The sequence below is a fragment of the Ranitomeya imitator genome, chromosome 3, assembly GCF_032444005.1.
Source record: "Ranitomeya imitator isolate aRanImi1 chromosome 3, aRanImi1.pri, whole genome shotgun sequence".
Taxonomy (NCBI): Eukaryota; Metazoa; Chordata; class Amphibia; order Anura; family Dendrobatidae; genus Ranitomeya; species Ranitomeya imitator.
The window spans coordinates 813,117,663-813,136,145 of NC_091284.1; the positions used below are offsets into that span (position 1 = coordinate 813,117,663).

The following is an 18,483-nucleotide window of genomic DNA, read 5'->3' on the forward strand; positions in this document are numbered from 1 at the left end:
TATACAGTGGGGCAAAAAAGTATTTAGTCAGTCAGCAATAGTGCAAGTTCCACCACTTAAAAAGATGAGAGGCGTCTGTAATTTACATCATAGGTAGACCTCAACTATGGGAGACAAACTGAGAAAAAAAAATCCAGAAAATCACATTGTCTGTTTTTTTTAACAATTTATTTGCATATTATGGTGGAAAATAAGTATTTGGTCAGAAACAAACAATCAAGATTTCTGGCTCTCACAAACCTGTAACTTCTTCTTTAAGAGTCTCCTCTTTCCTCCACTCATTACCTGTAGTAATGGCACCTGTTTAAACTTGTTATCAGTATAAAAAGACACCTGTGCACACCCTCAAACAGTCTGACTCCAAACTCCACTATGGTGAAGACCAAAGAGCTGTCAAAGGACACCAGAAACAAAATTGTAGCCCTGCACCAGGCTGGGAAGACTGAATCTGCAATAGCCAACCAGCTTGGAGTGAAGAAATCAACAGTGGGAGCAATAATTAGAAAATGGAAGACATACAAGACCACTGATAATCTCCCTCGATCTGGGGCTCCACGCAAAATCCCACCCCGTGGGGTCAGAATGATCACAAGAACGGTGAGCAAAAATCCCAGAACCACGCGGGGGGACCTAGTGAATGAACTGCAGAGAGCTGGGACCAATGTAACAAGGTCTACCATAAGTAACACACTACGCCACCATGGACTCAGATCATGCAGTGCCAGACGTGTCCCACTGCTTAAGCCAGTACATGTCCGGGCCCGTCGTTTGCTAGAGATCATTTGGATGATCCAGAGGAGTTTTGGGAGAATGTCCTATGGTCTGATGAAACCAAACTGGAACTGTTTGGTAGAAACACAACTTGTCGTGTTTGGAGGAAAAAGAATACTGAGTTTCATCCATCAAACACCATACCTACTGTAAAGCATGGTGGTGGAAACATCATGCTTTGGGGCTGTTTCTCTGCAAAGGGGCCAGGACGACTGATCCGGGTACATGAAAGAATGAATGGGGCCATGTATCGTGAGATTTTGAGTGCAGACCTCCTTCCATCAGCAAGGGCATTGAAGATGAAACGTGGCTGGGTCTTTCAACATGACAATGATCCAAAGCACACCGCCAGGGCAACGAAGGAGTGGCTTCGTAAGAAGTATTTCAAGGTCCTGGAGTGGCCTAGCCAGTCTCCAGATCTCAACCCTATAGAAAACCTTTGGAGGGAGTTGAAAGTCCGTGTTGCCAAGCGAAAAGCCAAAAACATCACTGCTCTAGAGGAGATCTGCATGGAGGAATGGGCCAACATACCAACAACAGTGTGTGGCAACCTTGTGAAGACTTACAGAAAACGTTTGACCTCTGTCATTGCGAACAAAGGATATATTACAAAGTATTGAGATGAAATTTTGTTTCTGACCAAATACTTATTTTCCACCATAATATGCAAATAAAATGTTAAAAAAACAGACAATGTGATTTTCTGGATTTTTTTTCTCAGTTTGTCTCCCATAGTTGAGGTCTACCTATGATGTAAATTACAGACGCCTCTCATCTTTTTAAGTGGTGGAACTTGCACTATTGCTGACTGACTAAATACTTTTTTGCCCCACTGTATATATATATATATATATATATATATATATATATATATATCAGCAAATTATTACTTTGTGTATGACCACAGCACTTAGTATTTTGCTATCTGCAAGCTCTCTCTCTCTATATACTGTATATACCTGTATATATTATAGTGCAAGCAATCCTTCAACTTACCACTAGATGGCGACCTATACAATTCCACTTTTCTGTCTACTAACGTGTTAGATACCGACTGTGAAATGCATATAATATGCTGAGTAATTAGGCTTTCTGTAATCGTATGTGAATTATTTTTTTTTTTCATAAAGCTAAAAAATTAAGACATATTATGTCGTAATTATATATATATATATATATATATATATATATATAAATATATATATATATTTATCGCCCAGTCAGGGCAAGGGGTTACTCGGTAGCGGGCCCTGCGGTTCACATGGGGATGTCACGGTGGCTGACCCGGTCCACGGCCCTGTGACGTCCGTGTACAAGGGAAAGGTCTTTAATGGGATAGAGTTTATGTTCGTGACACCACCTGTTGTATTTGGTCAGGTTGACCGACGCTGCTTTATGGGGTCCGCTGGGGTGATGTTATGGCATCTAGATGGTATACCTTCCCACAGGTGAAGTATGTCCCCAGGGCTTCCCAGAGTGTAGATGGTGGATGGTGTGAGGTGCAGGCAATAACGAGGACACAAGGTTGCAGTCTCTTTACCTTTACTGAAGACTTCAGCATCCACAGTCCAGAGCACCAGATCACAGGGCAGGCAGAGTCCGGCCGGTTTGGAGGCAAGTCCAGAGACAAGTCCAGAAGCTCCCCCTGGTGGTCTGGAGTGTGAATATGTTGCATGTTTGTGATACCTGGATGCAGTTATCCTTCTTTGCCTCCAAACGAAGTATCACGCTCCTCAAGAGGAAAGCAATACCACTGCGATGACAAGGACCCTGGGGTGCCGCACTTATAAAAATATATATATATATATTTATATATATATACATATATATATATATATATATATATATATATATATATATATATATATATACAGTGGGGCAAAAAAGTATTTAGTCAGTCAGCAATAGTGCAAGTTCCACCACTTAAAAAGATGAGAGGCGTCTGTAATTTACATCATAGGTAGACCTCAACTATGGGAGACAAACTGAGAAAAAAAAATCCAGAAAATCACATTGTCTGTTTTTTTAACATTTTATTTGCATATTATGGTGGAAAATAAGTATTTGGTCAGAAACAAAATTTCATCTCAATACTTTGTAATATATCCTTTGTTGGCAATGACAGAGTTCAAACGTCTTCTGTAAGTCTTCACAAGGTTGCCACACACTGTTGTTGGTATGTTGGCCCATTCCTCCATGCAGATCTCCTCTAGAGCAGTGATGTTTTTGGCTTTTCGCTTGGCAACATGGACTTTCAATTCCCTCCAAAGGTTTTCTATAGGGTTGAGATCTGGAGACTGGCTAGGCCACTCCAGGACCTTGAAATGCTTCTTACAAAGCCACTCCTTCGTTGCCCTGGCGATGTGCTTTGGATCATTGTCATGTTGAAAGACCCAGCCACGTTTCATCTTCAATGCCCTTGCTGATGGAAGGAGGTTTGCACTCAAAATCTCACGATACATGGCCCCATTCATTCTTTCATGTACCCAGATCAGTCGTCCTGGCCCCTTTGCAGAGAAACAGCCCCAAAGCTTGATGTTTCCACCACCATGCTTTACAGTAGGTATGGTGTTTGATGGATGCAACTCAGTATTCTTTTTCCTCCAAACACGACAAGTTGTGTTTCTACCAAACAGTTCCAGTTTGGTTTCATCAGACCATAGGACATTCTCCCAAAACTCCTCTGGATCATCCAAATGCTCTCTAGCAAACTTCAGACGGGCCCGGACATGTACTGGCTTAAGCAGTGGGACACGTCTGGCACTGCAGGATCTGAGTTCATGTTGGCGTAGTGTGTTACTTATGGTAGGCCTTGTTACATTGGTCCCAGCTATCTGCAGTTCATTCACTAGGTCCCCCCGCGTGGTTCTGGGATTTTTGCTCACCGTTCTTGTGATCATTCTGACCCCACGGGGTGGGATTTTGCGTGGAGCCCCAGATCGAGGGAGATTATCAGTGGTATTGTATGTCTTCCATTTTCTAATTATTGCTCCCACTGTTGATTTCTTCACTCCAAGCTGTTTGGCTATTGCAGATTCAGTCTTCCCAGCCTGGTGCAGGGCTACAATTTTGTTTCTGGTGTCCTCTGACAGCTCTTTGGTCTTCACCATAGTGGAGTTTGGAGTCAGACTGTTTGAGGGTGTGCACAGGTGTCTTTTTTATACTGATAACAAGTTTAAACAGGTGCCATTACTACAGGTAATGAGTGGAGGAAAGAGGAGACTCTTAAAGAAGAAGTTACAGGTCTGTGAGAGCCAAAAAAACTTAATTGTTTGTTTCTGACCAAATACTTATTTTCCACCATAATATGCAAAAAAAATGATAAAAAAGCAGACAATGTGATTTTCTGGATTTTTTTTTCTCAGTTTGTCTCCCATAGTTGAGGTCTACCTATGATGTAAATTACAGACGCCTCTCATCTTTTTAAGTGGTGGAACTTGCACTATTGCTGACTGACTAAATACTTTTTTGCCCCACTGTATATATACACATCTAAATATCTAAATTTATATAGATATATATATACCCACTGGCTACATGTCTTAATTTTTTGGTCTTATGGAAGGCAGAAAAAATCCATATTATATAAAAAACATATTATATACATTTACATGGCGCTAACTGATGTGTGTTGACAGCTGGAAAAACGTAGTTGCATAGGTCGCCATCTAGTGGTAAGGTAAATAATCAATAAGAAGAACTAAATAAAGATGGTAGTGGCTTTTCCAGACCCTCAGTTATTAGTCGGATTGTACTATAATTTGGAAATAATTGATGACAGTCACAGCGGGTGTTGAGCTTATGCTGTTTTTTCTTTTTTTTTTATCTCCCAGAAATACCGTTATCAAGATGAGGACACCCCTCCGCACGACCATTCCTTGCCAAGACTAACCCATGACATGAAAGGTCCTGAGCTCGTCCACGTGTCCGAGAAGAACTTGTCCCAAATAGAAAATGTCCATGGCTACGTGATGCAATCACACATATCACCTCTAAAGGTACGTCTCATGGATTAAAAAATGAATGCCTACTTTTTTTTAAAATCATTATGTCATTATTTTTATTTTTTTTATAGACCACTAGGGGGAGCTCACTGCATACATTCATAATTCAGCATACTGTTCTCTCTTGTGCTCCCTCTAGTGGTGGCTGCAGGTAGACAGAAATGCATTATTTAATTTTATGTCTGTGCAGAGGCTTTGGAGCTTTGTCTCAGAAAATTATGCCTTGACCTGCTAAGAAGATGTATTATATCATTAACACGTCTTTTTCGGCCTCCACCGATTCGTCAAAACAAATGTATAGATAATTAATTAATTCATTTTTACTGCTTTGACATTTACGCTGTAACACCGGAGTTGTTCTTTGTTATTTTCTAGCACCAGCATTTCAGGTACTTAGAAAAAAAAAAAAAACTAGAAAAAAATGGTGTCAAAGGGAAACCATCAGTAAGTTGATGATGTCATAGGAGTCTTTCTGCTCTCCCTTTTTTGGTTTATGGCCTTTTGCACGTTAGTAATCCTATGCTATGTATGTGTTAGGGGGTTCTGGGCTGGAACACATGTCCGAGAAGGAAAGAGGAATACGTTCTGGCAATGATTATTGGGGTAGTCAGGCGATGACATCATAGGTGCTCAGGATTTTGGGTGCCTACTGGGAAAAAGGTGATGTCATGGATTGTGGGTGCTGTTATCGCTTCCTTGTTCCCCAGAGTAAAAGTAGGTTAGTGTAAGAAGTTTGAGACTGATTAAAAAAAAGTTTGACTACAGGATCAGACTACATGGGGTTTGTTTGTAGTCTGTTACCATGGGAACTGTGTAAACAAATACGAATGGAAATTATTTTAACCCTTTCCTGCCCCATGACATGTTTTGTCAAAGACTGTGTGCAGGTCTTTGGAGATCCCTAGAAGGCAGATGTCGGCTACCTTACTGATACATTGCAACCTACAGTACGAGATATTTGACGATCGCAGGTTCAAGTCCCCTAAGGGGACTTAAAAATATACTAAAATCTTTAAAAAAAAAGTTTTAAAAAGTATTAAAAAAAAATGAAAAAAAGAAAATCCCATAAAACTGCAAATCACACCCGTTTTCCACCGTTAAAAGTAAATAAATATTAAATAATAAAGTAAGAAGATTTAGTATCATCACATCCACAAAAGTGCGATCTGTCAAAATCTAAAAATTATTTAACCCATATGGGAAATGTCATAAAGAAAAGTAAATTTAGATGACGGAGTTTTTTTTAGGGGGTCACCGCAACACACATAGAAAATCGCAGTAAAAAACATAGTATGTACAACAACTTCATACCACTGCAAGATACCATTCGGCTCGCAAAAAAATGAGCCCTCATATAGCTACATGGATGGAAAAATAGAAACATACATACAGTATATTTATATATATATATATATATATATATATGTATATATATATATATATATATATATTATACAAAGGTTAGAACTTTTTGAAGCCACAGAAATAGTAAAAAAAAAATAGTAATAAAAAACAGTTCTGGATCCTTGAAGAAGTGGAGGGAAAAAAAAAGTATAAAAAGGAAAATTGGCTGCAGATGGAAGGGGTTAATGAAGGCACTTGGCAAAGTTGCTTCATATTTTTTTTAAATAAACTGTATAAAGAAAATTGTTATGAAGGTGACGTGGGCTTAACCCCTCGCAGCTGAATTACACACCCTAAGGGAGATCGGTGGCGGTCATGTGCACTGTAGTCGTGATGTCACTGCTGCAGCCAAAAGACAGAGACCAGAGCGGAGGCGGGGAGTCATATGGGGGAGGGCGAATACCAGGGACCTAATGATCGCAGTCTCAGAGGGTGCGACTGGGACAGTGTGGCAGGGGAGCCCGCCGGCCCCAGCACCTACTTTAGCTGGATGTGCGGCCATGGATGCACATCCAGTTGAAGTGTATTGCGGCACAGGGATCCTCAGGCTCTCTGCACTGCAATACAAACCGCCGACCAATCAGAGGCCAACAGCTCACGTCAGCAGGCCAGGTATTGGAGTCGCACGGCAGTGACGTCCTATGTCTCCATAGCAGGCATGCTGGTGTCCGCTGCTGGCCTCTGCACTGGCTACAGAACATGACACCACACGGCGAGGAAGCGGAGAAAGGGGAGAAGATTCTATTTTGAATGCAGAGATAGAACGGGGGACATATATACCAGAAAAGGGTCCAGCATGGGGGACATACTGTATATACCATGATGGAGGACATATATACCAGGATGGGGGATATATATACCAGGATGGGGGATAATATATACCAGGATGGGGGATATATATACCAGGATAGGGGATATATATATATATATATATATATATATATATATATATATATATATATATATACCAGAATGGGGGACATGTATACCAGAATGGGGGACATATATACCAGGATGGGGGATATATATAACAGGATGGGGGACATATGTACCAGGATGGGGGACATATATACCAGGATGGGGGACATGCATACCAGGATGGGGGGACATGTATACCAGGATGGGGGACATGTATACCAGGATGGGGGACATATATACCAGGTTGAAGGACATATATACCAGGATGGGGGACATGTATACCAGGATGGGAGACATGTATACCAGGATGGGGGACATATGTACCAGGTTGAAGGACATATATACCAGGATGGGGGACATGGATACCAGGATGAGGGACATGGATACCAGGATGGGGGACATATATACCAGGATGGGGGACATGTATACCAGGATGGGAGACATGGATACCAGGATGAGGGACATGTATACCAGGATGAGGGACAAGGATACCAGGATGGGGGACATATATACCAGGATGGGGGACATATATACCAGGATGAGGGACAAGGATACCAGGATGGGGGACATGTATACCAGGATGGGAGACATGTATACCAGGATGAGGGACATGTATACCAGGATGAGGGACATGTATACCAGGATGGGGGACATATATACCAGGATGAGGGACATGGATACCAGGATGAGGGACAAGGATACCAGGATGGGAGACATATATACCAGGATGGGGGACATGGATACAAGGATGAAGGACATGTATACCAGAATGGGGGACATATATACCAGGATGGGGGACATGTATACCAGAATGGGGGACATGTATACCAGGATGGGGGACATGGCTACCATGATGAAGGACATGTATACCAGAATGGAGGACATATATACCAGGATGGGGGACATGTATACCAGAATGGGGGACATGTATACCTGGATGGGGGACATGGATACCATGATGAAGGACATGTATACCAGAATGGGGACATATATACCAGGATGGGGGATATATATTCCAGGATGGGGGACATGTATACCAGGATGGGGGACATGTATACCAGGATGGGGGACATATATACCAGGTTGAAGGACATATATACCAGGATGGGGGACATGGATACCAGGATGAGGGACATGTATACCAGGATGGGGGACATGGATACCAGGTTGAAGGACATATATACCAGGATGGGGGACATGGATACCAGGATGAGGGACATGTTTACCAGGATGGGGGACATATATACCAGGTTGAAGGACATATATACCAGGATGGGGGACATGGATACCAGGATGGGGGACATATATACCAGGATGGGGGACATGGATACCAGGATGAAGGACATGTATACCAGAATGGAGGACATATATACCAGGATGGGGGACATGTATACCAGGATGGGGGACATGGCGACCATGATGAAGGACATGTATACCAGGATGGGGGACATGGATACCAGGATGGGGGACATGGATACCAGGATGAAGGACATGTATACCAGAATGGGGGACATATATACCAGGATGGGGGACATGTATACCAGAATGGGGGACATGTATACCAGGATGGGGGACATGGCTACCATGATGAAGGACATGTATACCAGAATGGAGGACATATATACCAGGATGGGGGACATGTATACCAGAATGGGGGACATGTATACCTGGATGGGGGACATGGCTACCATGATGAAGGACATGTATACCAGAATGGGGACATATATACCAGGATAGGGGATATATATTCCAGGATGGAGGACATATATACCAGGATGGGGAACCTATATACCAGGATGGGGGACATATATACCAGGATGGGGGATATATATTCCAGGATGGAGGACATATATACCAGGATGGGGAACCTATATACCAGGATGGGGGTCATATATACAAGGATGGGGGATATATATTCCAGGATGGAGGACATATATACCAGGATGGGGGTCATATATACCTGGAAAGGGTCCAGTATGGGCCACATTACTACATAATGAAGAAGGGCTGATGAACACATATGTCTTAATAGGATTTAGTAGAGGAAGGAGATTGACGTTTCAGAGTAGACCGAGCTGCTGTAGAATAGATGCGAGCATGAAACAAGAAAAATAAAAACTACAAAATTACTACCTGTCTTAGATTTTTACTAGTTTCATTTGGAAAAAACACTTTTTTTTAAAGTTAAGCTTTTTATACTGCTATATACTTGTACAGCTCCTTTGTGATACATAACATCCAACCAACATTTATGCAGAAAATACATATTGAAGTCTGATTTTGGATGTAGCGGTCATCATCATCACTTGTGGAAGAGATGATGCCGAATCCTGGAGGAAATCGCTAACTGTGTCTGTTCTTGTCCGGATCTTGGACTTCAGTGTTACTTTGTATTCATCTCACGTAACCTGCCAGCAATGCTGACTAGTACTGAACGTGAACGTGGAGGCGAGATAACGAGGTGTAGCTGTGATTTATATCACTATTAATATGAATATGTAATACACCTCCACAGATAGAGGAGAAGAGCCGGCCGTAATATAACTCCTGGTAACGTAGTGTTTGCTTTAACAATTTTGTAGATTTATCTACAGTTCTCTGTAATATCATATGTCACGGGTCCTTCTCCGGTATCACACAATCCACAGAGCTAGAGTATAGTAAACAATTCCAAGACCTTAATTTAGGCAAAAATACGAAAGGTCCATATATGATCCACCACACAAAGGATAAAATGGTCCAGAATTCGAATGTAGTTCTGTAAGAACATAAAAGCCCCGGGAGATGAGTCCAACAATCCAGCAGAGGCTAAAAGTCCATATACGCTTCTTTCTCTCTGAGGAGCTGTCTTCACATCATGGTTCCACACCAGATCTGATCTCTCACCTCACTGATATTTTAAAAAAGTCCCCCTCCTGATTCACAGGTCAGAAGGGGGAAGGTCTCAGGGGCTCATTGTTTCAGCAAGCTAGGTCAATATGTCATTAGCATATTAGCAAACAGGATTATTCACTGACCCTGTGAGAAGACAACAATACTGTTCTGAGGGGGCTGATTTCAGATGGCAACCATAGCCATTCATCAATTAGCAAATAACTCCTTCTACAAGAGAACACCATGAAAATAAGTAAAATAGAAATATACACAAAAATGATACACATAGCATATCACACCATCACAACCTCTCCCCCCTCATAATAAGTGAGCACGCTATGAGGTCTACACAGACCTCTGGCCTGCTCACTTTAGTCCACATTGCTCAATCGTTTACAGTTAGGTCCATATATATTTGGACAGAGACAACATTTTTCTAATTTTGGTTCTAGACATTACCACAATGAATTTTAAACAAAACAATTCAGATGCAGTTGAAGTTCGGACTTTCAGCTTTCATTTGAGGGTATCCACATTAAAATTGGATGAAGGGTTTAGGAGTTTCAGCTCCTTAACATGTGCCACCCTGTTTTTAAAAGGGACCAAAAGTAATTGGTCAAATTAAATAATTGTAAATAAAATGTTAATTTCTAGTACTTGGTTGAAAACCCTTTTTTGGCAATGACTGCCTGAAGTCTTGAACTCATGGACATCACCAGACGCTGTGTTTCCTCCTTTTTGATGCTCTGCCAGGCCTTCACTGTGGTGGTTTTCAGTTGCTGTTTGTTTGTGGGCCTTTCTGTCTGAAGTTTAGTCTTTAACAAGTGAAATGCTGCTCAATTGGGTTGAGATCAGGTGACTGACTTGGCCATTCAAGAATATTCCACTTCTTTGCTTTAATAAACTCCTGGTCGCTTTGGCTTTATGTTTTGGGTCATTGTCCATCTGTAGTATGAAACGGCGACCAATCAGTTTGGCTGCATTTGGCTGGATCTGAGCACACAGTATGGCGGCCCTGAAGACCTCAGAATTCATCCAGCTGCTTCTGTCCTGTGTCACATCATCAATAAACACTAGTGACGCAGTGCCACTGGCAGCCATACATGCCCGCGCCATCACACTGCCTCCGCCGTGTTTTACAGATGATGTGGTATACTTTGCATCATGAGCTGTACCACGCCTTCGCCATACTTTTCTCTTTCCATCATTCTGGTAGAGGTTGATCTTGGTTTCATCTGTCCAAAGAATGTTCTTCCAGAACTGCGCTGGCTTTTTTAGATGTTTTTTAGCAAAGTCCAGTCTAGCCTTTTTATTCTTGATGCTTATGAGTGGCTGCACCGTGCAGTGAACCCTCTGTATTTACTTTCATGCAGTCTTCTCTTTATGGTAGATTTGGATATTGATACGCCGACCTCCTGGAGAGTGTTGTTCACTTGGTTGGCTGTTGTGAAGGGGTTTCTCTTCACCATGGAGATTATTCTACGATCATCCACCACTGTTGTCTTCCGTGGGTGCCCAAGTCTTTTAGCATTGATGAGTTCACCAGTGCTTTCTTTCTTTCTCAGGATGTACCAAACTGTAGATTTTGCCACTCCTAATATTGTAGCAATTTCTCGGATGGGTTTTTTCTGTTTTCGCAGCTTAAGGAAGGCTTGTTTCACGTGCAGGGAGAGCTCCTTTGACTGCATGTTTACTTCACAGCAAAACCTTCCAAATGCAAGCAACACACCTCAAATCAACTCCAGGCCTTTTATCTGCTTAATTGAGAATGACATAACAAAGGGATTGCTTACACCTGTCCATGAAATAGCATTGGAGTCAATTGTCCAATTACTTTTGGTCCCTTTAAAAACAGGGTGGCACATGTTAAGGAGCTGAAACTCCTAAACCCTTTATCCAATTTTAATGTTGATACCCTCAAATGAAAGCTGAAAGTCTGAACTTCAACTGCATCTGAATTGTTTTGCTTAAAATTCATTGTGGTAATGTCTAGAACCAAAATTAGAAAAATGTTGTCTCTGTCCAAATATATATGGACAACTGTATATAGTTTCTTGTACAATGACAGGAGTAGGTCGGCCTGGTTCTTCTTGTCAAGACAGTCTATCGGCGTTCTGGTGTTGGCTTCCCCGCTTGTATTGCATGGAGAATCTGTAGGGTTGTAAGGACAAGCTCTACCGCAGCAATCTTCCATTGTCCCCTGATACGCGGTTCAGTCATGTGAGGGGGATGTGAGGGGGATGTGGTCGGTAACAATTGTAAAGTCTCTGCCATACAAGTATGGCTGCAATTTTTTTAGTGCCCATACGATGGCAAGGCACTCCTTTTCAATAGTGGCATAGGCAACTTCCCAATCCAGTAGTTTCTGACTGGCAAAAGCAACAGGATGTTCTTTTCCGGCGGCGTTCACTTGGCTAAGTACTGCCCCAATGTTGTGAATTCTGCTCTTGGGCTCCCTCCGGTGGTTATGAGTGGTAGTGCTGCTGTCTTTGGATCGCAGCATTTATCAGGTGTGTTCACTTTTTGCAATTTGGACTCAGCTATTTAGTCCTGCTTGATCCTTTAGTCAGTGCCAGTTGTCCATTATTTTTGGAGGATTCACATCCCTTTCTGGTCTCTCCTGTTTGCTGTGCTTTTCAACAAAGATAAGTCCTGGCTTTGTTTTTGCTGTCCACATGCTGTGGGCCTCATAGTTCAGTGCATTTTCATGTTTTGTCTTGTCCAGTTTTGTCTGTGAAGGATTTTTTGCAGCCCAGCTGTGTCTCTGGAGATGCAGATATACCCTCCATGTCTTTAGTCAGATGTCGTGATTTGTATTTTCTGTGGTGGATATTTTCTAGTGTTTTAATACTGACCGCATAGTACTCTGTCCTATTCTTTCTTTTTAGCTAGTATGGCCTCCTATGCTAAATCCTGATTTCATGTCTGCATATGTAATTTCCCTCTCCTCTCACAGTCAATATTTGTGGGGGGCTGTCTATCCTTTGGGGATTTTCTCTGAGGCAAGATAGTTTTCCCATTTCTGTCTTTAGGGGAAGTTAGTTCTTAGGCTGTGTCGAGGGGTCTAGGGAATGTTAGGTACCCCCCACGGCTACTTCTAGTTGCGCTGCTAAGTTCAGGGTTTGCTGTCAGTACAGGTACCACCTTCTCCAGAGTACGTCTCATGCTGCTCCTAGGCCACCAGCTTTAACGCTGAAAAGGCATCCTCGCATGCAGTCGTACACATTCCTAGGCATGTTCTTGCGGGTCAAGTCAGTTAAGGGCTTGGCCAAGATGCTGAAGTTAGAAACAAATTTTCGATAGTAACCAGCAGTTCCTTAAAATGCAAGTACCTGCTTTTTAGTCTGGGGTCTACACTAGTTGCTAATGACTTCCACCTTGGCAGGCTCAGGCCTTAGGGTACCACCCCCTACTCTATGCCCGAGGTACTGCACCTCAGCCATCCCTATTTGGCATTTATCAGGGCGAATGGTCAGTCCTGCAGCAAGGATACAGTCTAGCACTATGCCCAAGTGTTTAAGATGTTCCTCCCAGGTGGTGCTAAAAATGGCAATGTCATCTAAGGAAGCACAGGCAAAGTCCTGACATTGTTCTAACAGTTGATCTACCAGCTCTGGAAAGTAGCGGGGGCATTTTTCATCCCAAAGGGCATTCCCAGGAACTCAAAAAGCCCAAATGGAGTAATGAAGAATGAGCGCTCCCGAGCGCCCTGTGTTAGGGGTATTTGCCAGTACCCCTTGCTCAAGTCTAACGTGGTCACAAATTGGGCACTGACCAGACGAGCCAGTAGATCATCAATCCTCGGCATGGGGTAAGCATCACTCTTGGTGGCATCATTTAATCGTCTGTAATCAACACAGAATCGTGTTGTACCATCCTTCTTGGGGACCAGGACGACAGGAGAGGCCTAAGAACTGTGAGATGGCTGAACAACTCCCAGTCGTTTCATCTCCTCCAGTTCATTCTTTTATCATACCTTGAACAGCCTCTGGAACCCGGTAGGCAGCCTGCTGGATGGGGCGTTGTCCGGGGGTTTCCACATGGTGGCTGATGAGAGTAGTCTTCTCCGGCTTTGAGGAGAAAGCAGCAGTCCTCGGCCTTAGTACGGCAAAAATATCCTTTTGTATATCTGATAAATGGGAGCCCAGGGGCACTTGTTCCAGTGATCCTCCCGCTTGGGCAACCTGGAGAAGATCGGGGAGATACTCGTCAGCGGCGGTATCACTAGGGGGGTGGCAGACGGCTAGAATAGGCAGAGATCGGTCACGGTAGTCTTTCAGCATGTTAATGTGGACGGTTTTCTTTCGTCGACCACTAGAGTCCAGGGCAATAACGTAGTTAGTGTCATTCATTTTCTTGACAACCTGATAAGGGCCTTCCCACACTGCTTGAAGCTTGTTGGCAGGGGAATCAGTAATCATGAGCACTTGTTGTCCTTCCATGAATTCCCGAGTCCTGGCATTACGGTCATACCAGGGTTTTAGTCTGGACTGGGCCATTCGCTGATGTTCTTTAGCCAAGGTAGCTAGCTGGGCGAGACGGTCTCTGAACTCTAGTACATAGGGAATAATGGGCATTCCGGTGTCTGAGATATCTCCCTCCAAATTTTCTTTCAGAAGAGTGAGAGGTCCATGGACCTTCTGGCTAAACAGTAGTTCGAAGGGAGAAAACCCTGTGGACTCTTGGGGACCTCCCGATAGGCGAAGAGATGTGGCAGGTATTTTTCCCAGTCTTTTTCAACTTCAACAAAAGCCCTCAGCATATTTTTTTGGGTTCCATTAAAGCGTTCACATAGTCTGTTGGTCTGCAGGTGGTATGGGGTGGTGCGAATGGCTCGAATACCACAGGTATGCCATAGGGACTGGACCAGATCTGACATGAACTGAGTGCCTTGATCTGATAATATTTCACTAGGAAACCCTACCCGGGTAAAGATGGTAACAAGGGCCTCGGCTACCTTTACTGCTGTAATACTGGACAGGGCCACAGCTTCAGGATACCTAGTGGCATAGTCCATCACTGTCAAGATTTATTTTTCCCCGACCGGCTGGGGTGGGCCAGAGGCCCTATGATGTCAACAGCTACACATTGAAATGGTTCTTCAATTATGGGCAGGGATTGCAGGGGTACTTTATGTCGAGCTCCTGGATGCCGCATTCGCTGGCACACATCGCAGGTGCGGCAATAATGGGCTACCGACTGTGAGATGCCAGGCCAGCAAAAACATTGGGTGAGTCTCTTTTCAGTCCTTTTCCTCCCTTGATGCCCAGCCAAGGGGATGTCATGGGCCAGTTGGAGTAGCTGTGCCCTGTACTTCTGAGGGACAATGAGTTGCCTGGTCATTGTGTCAGGGTTGCCCCTGTCACTGACCTTTGTTACACGATAATACAGTCCGTTTTCTCGAGTGAAGCCATCCCCATTATCTCCCATGTGCCCAATTTCTACCCTTAGCCTAAGGGCTGCTAAGGTAGTGTCACCCTCTATTTCTCTCCTAAATTCCTCTCTATACCAAGACTCTCCCAATGTAGTAGCAGCGAACGTATTGCTCACCAACTCTGATGCGGTTCGTGGTGGTTGCTCCCCGGTGAGGTCGGGATGACGTAGTGCTTGAAGGGTCTGTAGTCGGGTGACTGCTCCCACAAATTGGCACTGTGACTCCCCAATTTCGTTCCCAAGGAGGATATCTGCAGGAAGTCCTCCCATAACTCCAATCCAACACAGTTTTTCTCCACAACCATAATCCAATCGCACAGAAGCTCGCTGTATATATTTGCGGGCACCCCCCGCCAAGACAATGGAAATTCCCGGACCCTGGTAAATTGCCTCGGCTCGAACCACACGGGGGTCAGCGATAGTCAGGAACGCCGCCGTGTCTCTAAATCCTGACACTTTGTATCCATCAATTAAGACATCCTGCAGGTGGCAATGCCGTTGCTCTGGGTAGCTAAAGGACATAGGCCGGAGTCCGTACATACCAGGAGGGGTATCTATGGTGCCGTGGTCAGTGGTCCACTCTGGTGGGGTGGTGGTAGCTCTTCCTCAGGCAAGATGGAGTGTACAGGATGCACTGGATGAGGTGGGGCTTTCCCCGAATCCTTGAGGGACAGTCAGACTGCAAATGTCCAGGTTGCCCACACCCATAACATCTCCTCTCTGTGATATGCCCAGGTCGTAGTCAGAACTGTTTGGGCCCAGGATTGTGAGGTGTGATTGTCATCGGCTAGCGACTAGGTGGAAGAGCAGATATAATCGCAGGGGGCCGGGGCACGAGAGCAGGCCATGGTTCATTGTCCAGAAGCCTCCTCCGGTCGGATAGAAGTGCTTCATCGGCCAGGGCTGCAGCTCTATCCACGGTACACGGCGTGCGCTCCCGGACCCATTCCTGTACCTCTGCGGGGCACTCGGCAAGAAATTGTTCTATAAGGAACGCCTGTATAACATCTTCCACAGTAAAGGCGTTTTCTGCTTCCAGCCATCTCCGACATGCCTGGGACATCTTATGTGTATACATCCTAAACGATCCCCCTGTAGTGCATGGGAGGTCTCGGAACTTGGCCCTATATGAGTCTGGGGTGATAGCATGGTGATCCAGGATAGTCTGCTTTACAATGTTATAATCCCAATTCCACTGTGAGTCAATGGTTCGGTAAGCCTCCGCCAGGCTACCGTTCAGGAGTCCCACTAACAAACACATCCAGGAAGAGTGGGGCACCACCATCACAGCACACTGCTGCTCAAAGTCCTTGAAGAACCCCTCCACATCTCCGGAAGCCTCATCAAATGGCTTAAACTCTGTCCGGGTGATCTATACAGGCTCCCGGATCGTTGGGTTTACATTCCACATTGCGTTACTCCCTCTTTCAAGCTCCATTGCTTGCCATTCTCGTTTCCACTATGCCAGGCGGGCCACACCACCCACTGGCTTTTTGGGGTGGTGATCCCTGTTTCCAGTGCTCGTCCTTCAGACATATGGGAGGTGGTGGTCTGGCTGGCACCCACCATTAGGTCAACTAAGGCTTCTTTAGTCAGTCCCTGGTAGTTCAGGGCCAGGCTCTCTGGCTCTCTCCTGTAAACTGGATACAGTCCAATTTCTGTACTCACTCTGTGGGAGGTTCTCCATTAGGTTACACTTTGCTGACCCCTCTGCTGCCACCAGTGGAAACCACTGCCATTCATCAATTAGCAAATAACTCCTTCTACAAGAGAACACCATGAAAATAAGTAAAATAGAAATATATACAAAAATGATACCCACATAGCATATTGCACCATCACATCATATATCAGAGAAATCATAATACTCATTATATTTTGTACATAGGAGCAGTATTATAATAGTTATATTCTTGTACATAGGGGGCAGTATTATAGTAGTTATATTCTTGTACATAGGGGCAGTATTATAGTAGTTATATTCTTGTACATAGGGGCAGTATTATAGTAGTTATATTCTTGTACATAGGAGCGGTATTATAGTAGTTATATTCTTGTACATAGGGGCAGTATTATAGTAGTTATATTCTTGTACATAGGAGCAGTATTATAGTAGTTATATTCTTGTATATAGGAGGCAGTATTATAGTAATTATATTCTTGTACATAGGAGCAGTGTTGTGAATTCTGTTGTCGAACTCCCTCCTGTGGTCGTGAATGGTACTTCGGCGAGTTCTGTCCATGGACTCCCTCTGGTGGCTGTGAGTGAAGCTGCTGCTTCTGAGGTTCCTTACACAGGTGACGTGGTTTATCCTTTGGTTGGCTGCTCTATTTAACTCCACTCAGATCGTTACTCCATGCCAGCTGTCAATGTTCCTGCATTGGTTCAGTTCGCTCTTGGATCTTTCTGGTGACCTGTCTTCTCCAGCAGAAGCTAAGTTCCTGATAGTTATTATTTGTTCATTGTTTCCTTGTCCAGCTGGTTATCATGATTTTGTTTTGCTAGCTGGAAGCTCTGGGATGCAGAGTGGCACCTCCGCACCGTGAGTCGGTGCGGAGGTCTTTTTGCACACTCTGCGTGGTCTTTTGTAGTTTTTGTGCTGACCGCAAAGATACCTTTCCTATCCTCTGTCTGTTTAGTAAGTCTGGCCCCCCTTTGCTGAAACCTGTTTCATTTCTGCGTTTGTGACTTTCATCTTTACTCACAGTCAATATATGTGGGGGGCTGCCTTTTCCTTTGGGGAATTTCTCTGAGGCAAGGTAGGCTTTATTTTCTATCTCTAGGGCTAGTTAGCTCTTAGGCTGTGAAGAGGCGTCTAGGGAGAGTCAGGAACGTTCCACGGCTATTTCTAGTTGTTGTGATAGGATTAGGGGTTGCGGTCAGCAGAGCTCCCACATCCCAGAGCTTGTCCTGTGTGAGTTTAACTATCAGGTCGTGCCGGGTGCTCCTAACCACCAGGTCCATAACAGTACAGCTGGCCCAAAGTATTAATGCATCTCAATAGAGGGATAAGAGAAGTTCTGAGGCCATTTTTTTTTCTTTGCACTGTGTTTGTCTTTCTTTTCCCCTAAACCTTTG

At 44.0% G+C, this 18,483-nt stretch overlaps 1 protein-coding gene across 2 annotated transcripts in view; it reads left to right on the forward strand.

Annotated features, from left to right (window-relative positions):
* Nucleotides 1-18,483, forward strand: part of DLG2 (discs large MAGUK scaffold protein 2) — a 1,534,662-nt gene that overhangs the window by 694,354 nt on the left and 821,825 nt on the right. For both annotated transcript variants that reach the window (XM_069759326.1, XM_069759327.1), the window contains exon 5: nt 4,605-4,769. In XM_069759326.1, coding sequence (XP_069615427.1) covers nt 4,605-4,769 — 165 coding nt within the window. The remainder of the gene's footprint in view (nt 1-4,604; nt 4,770-18,483) is intronic.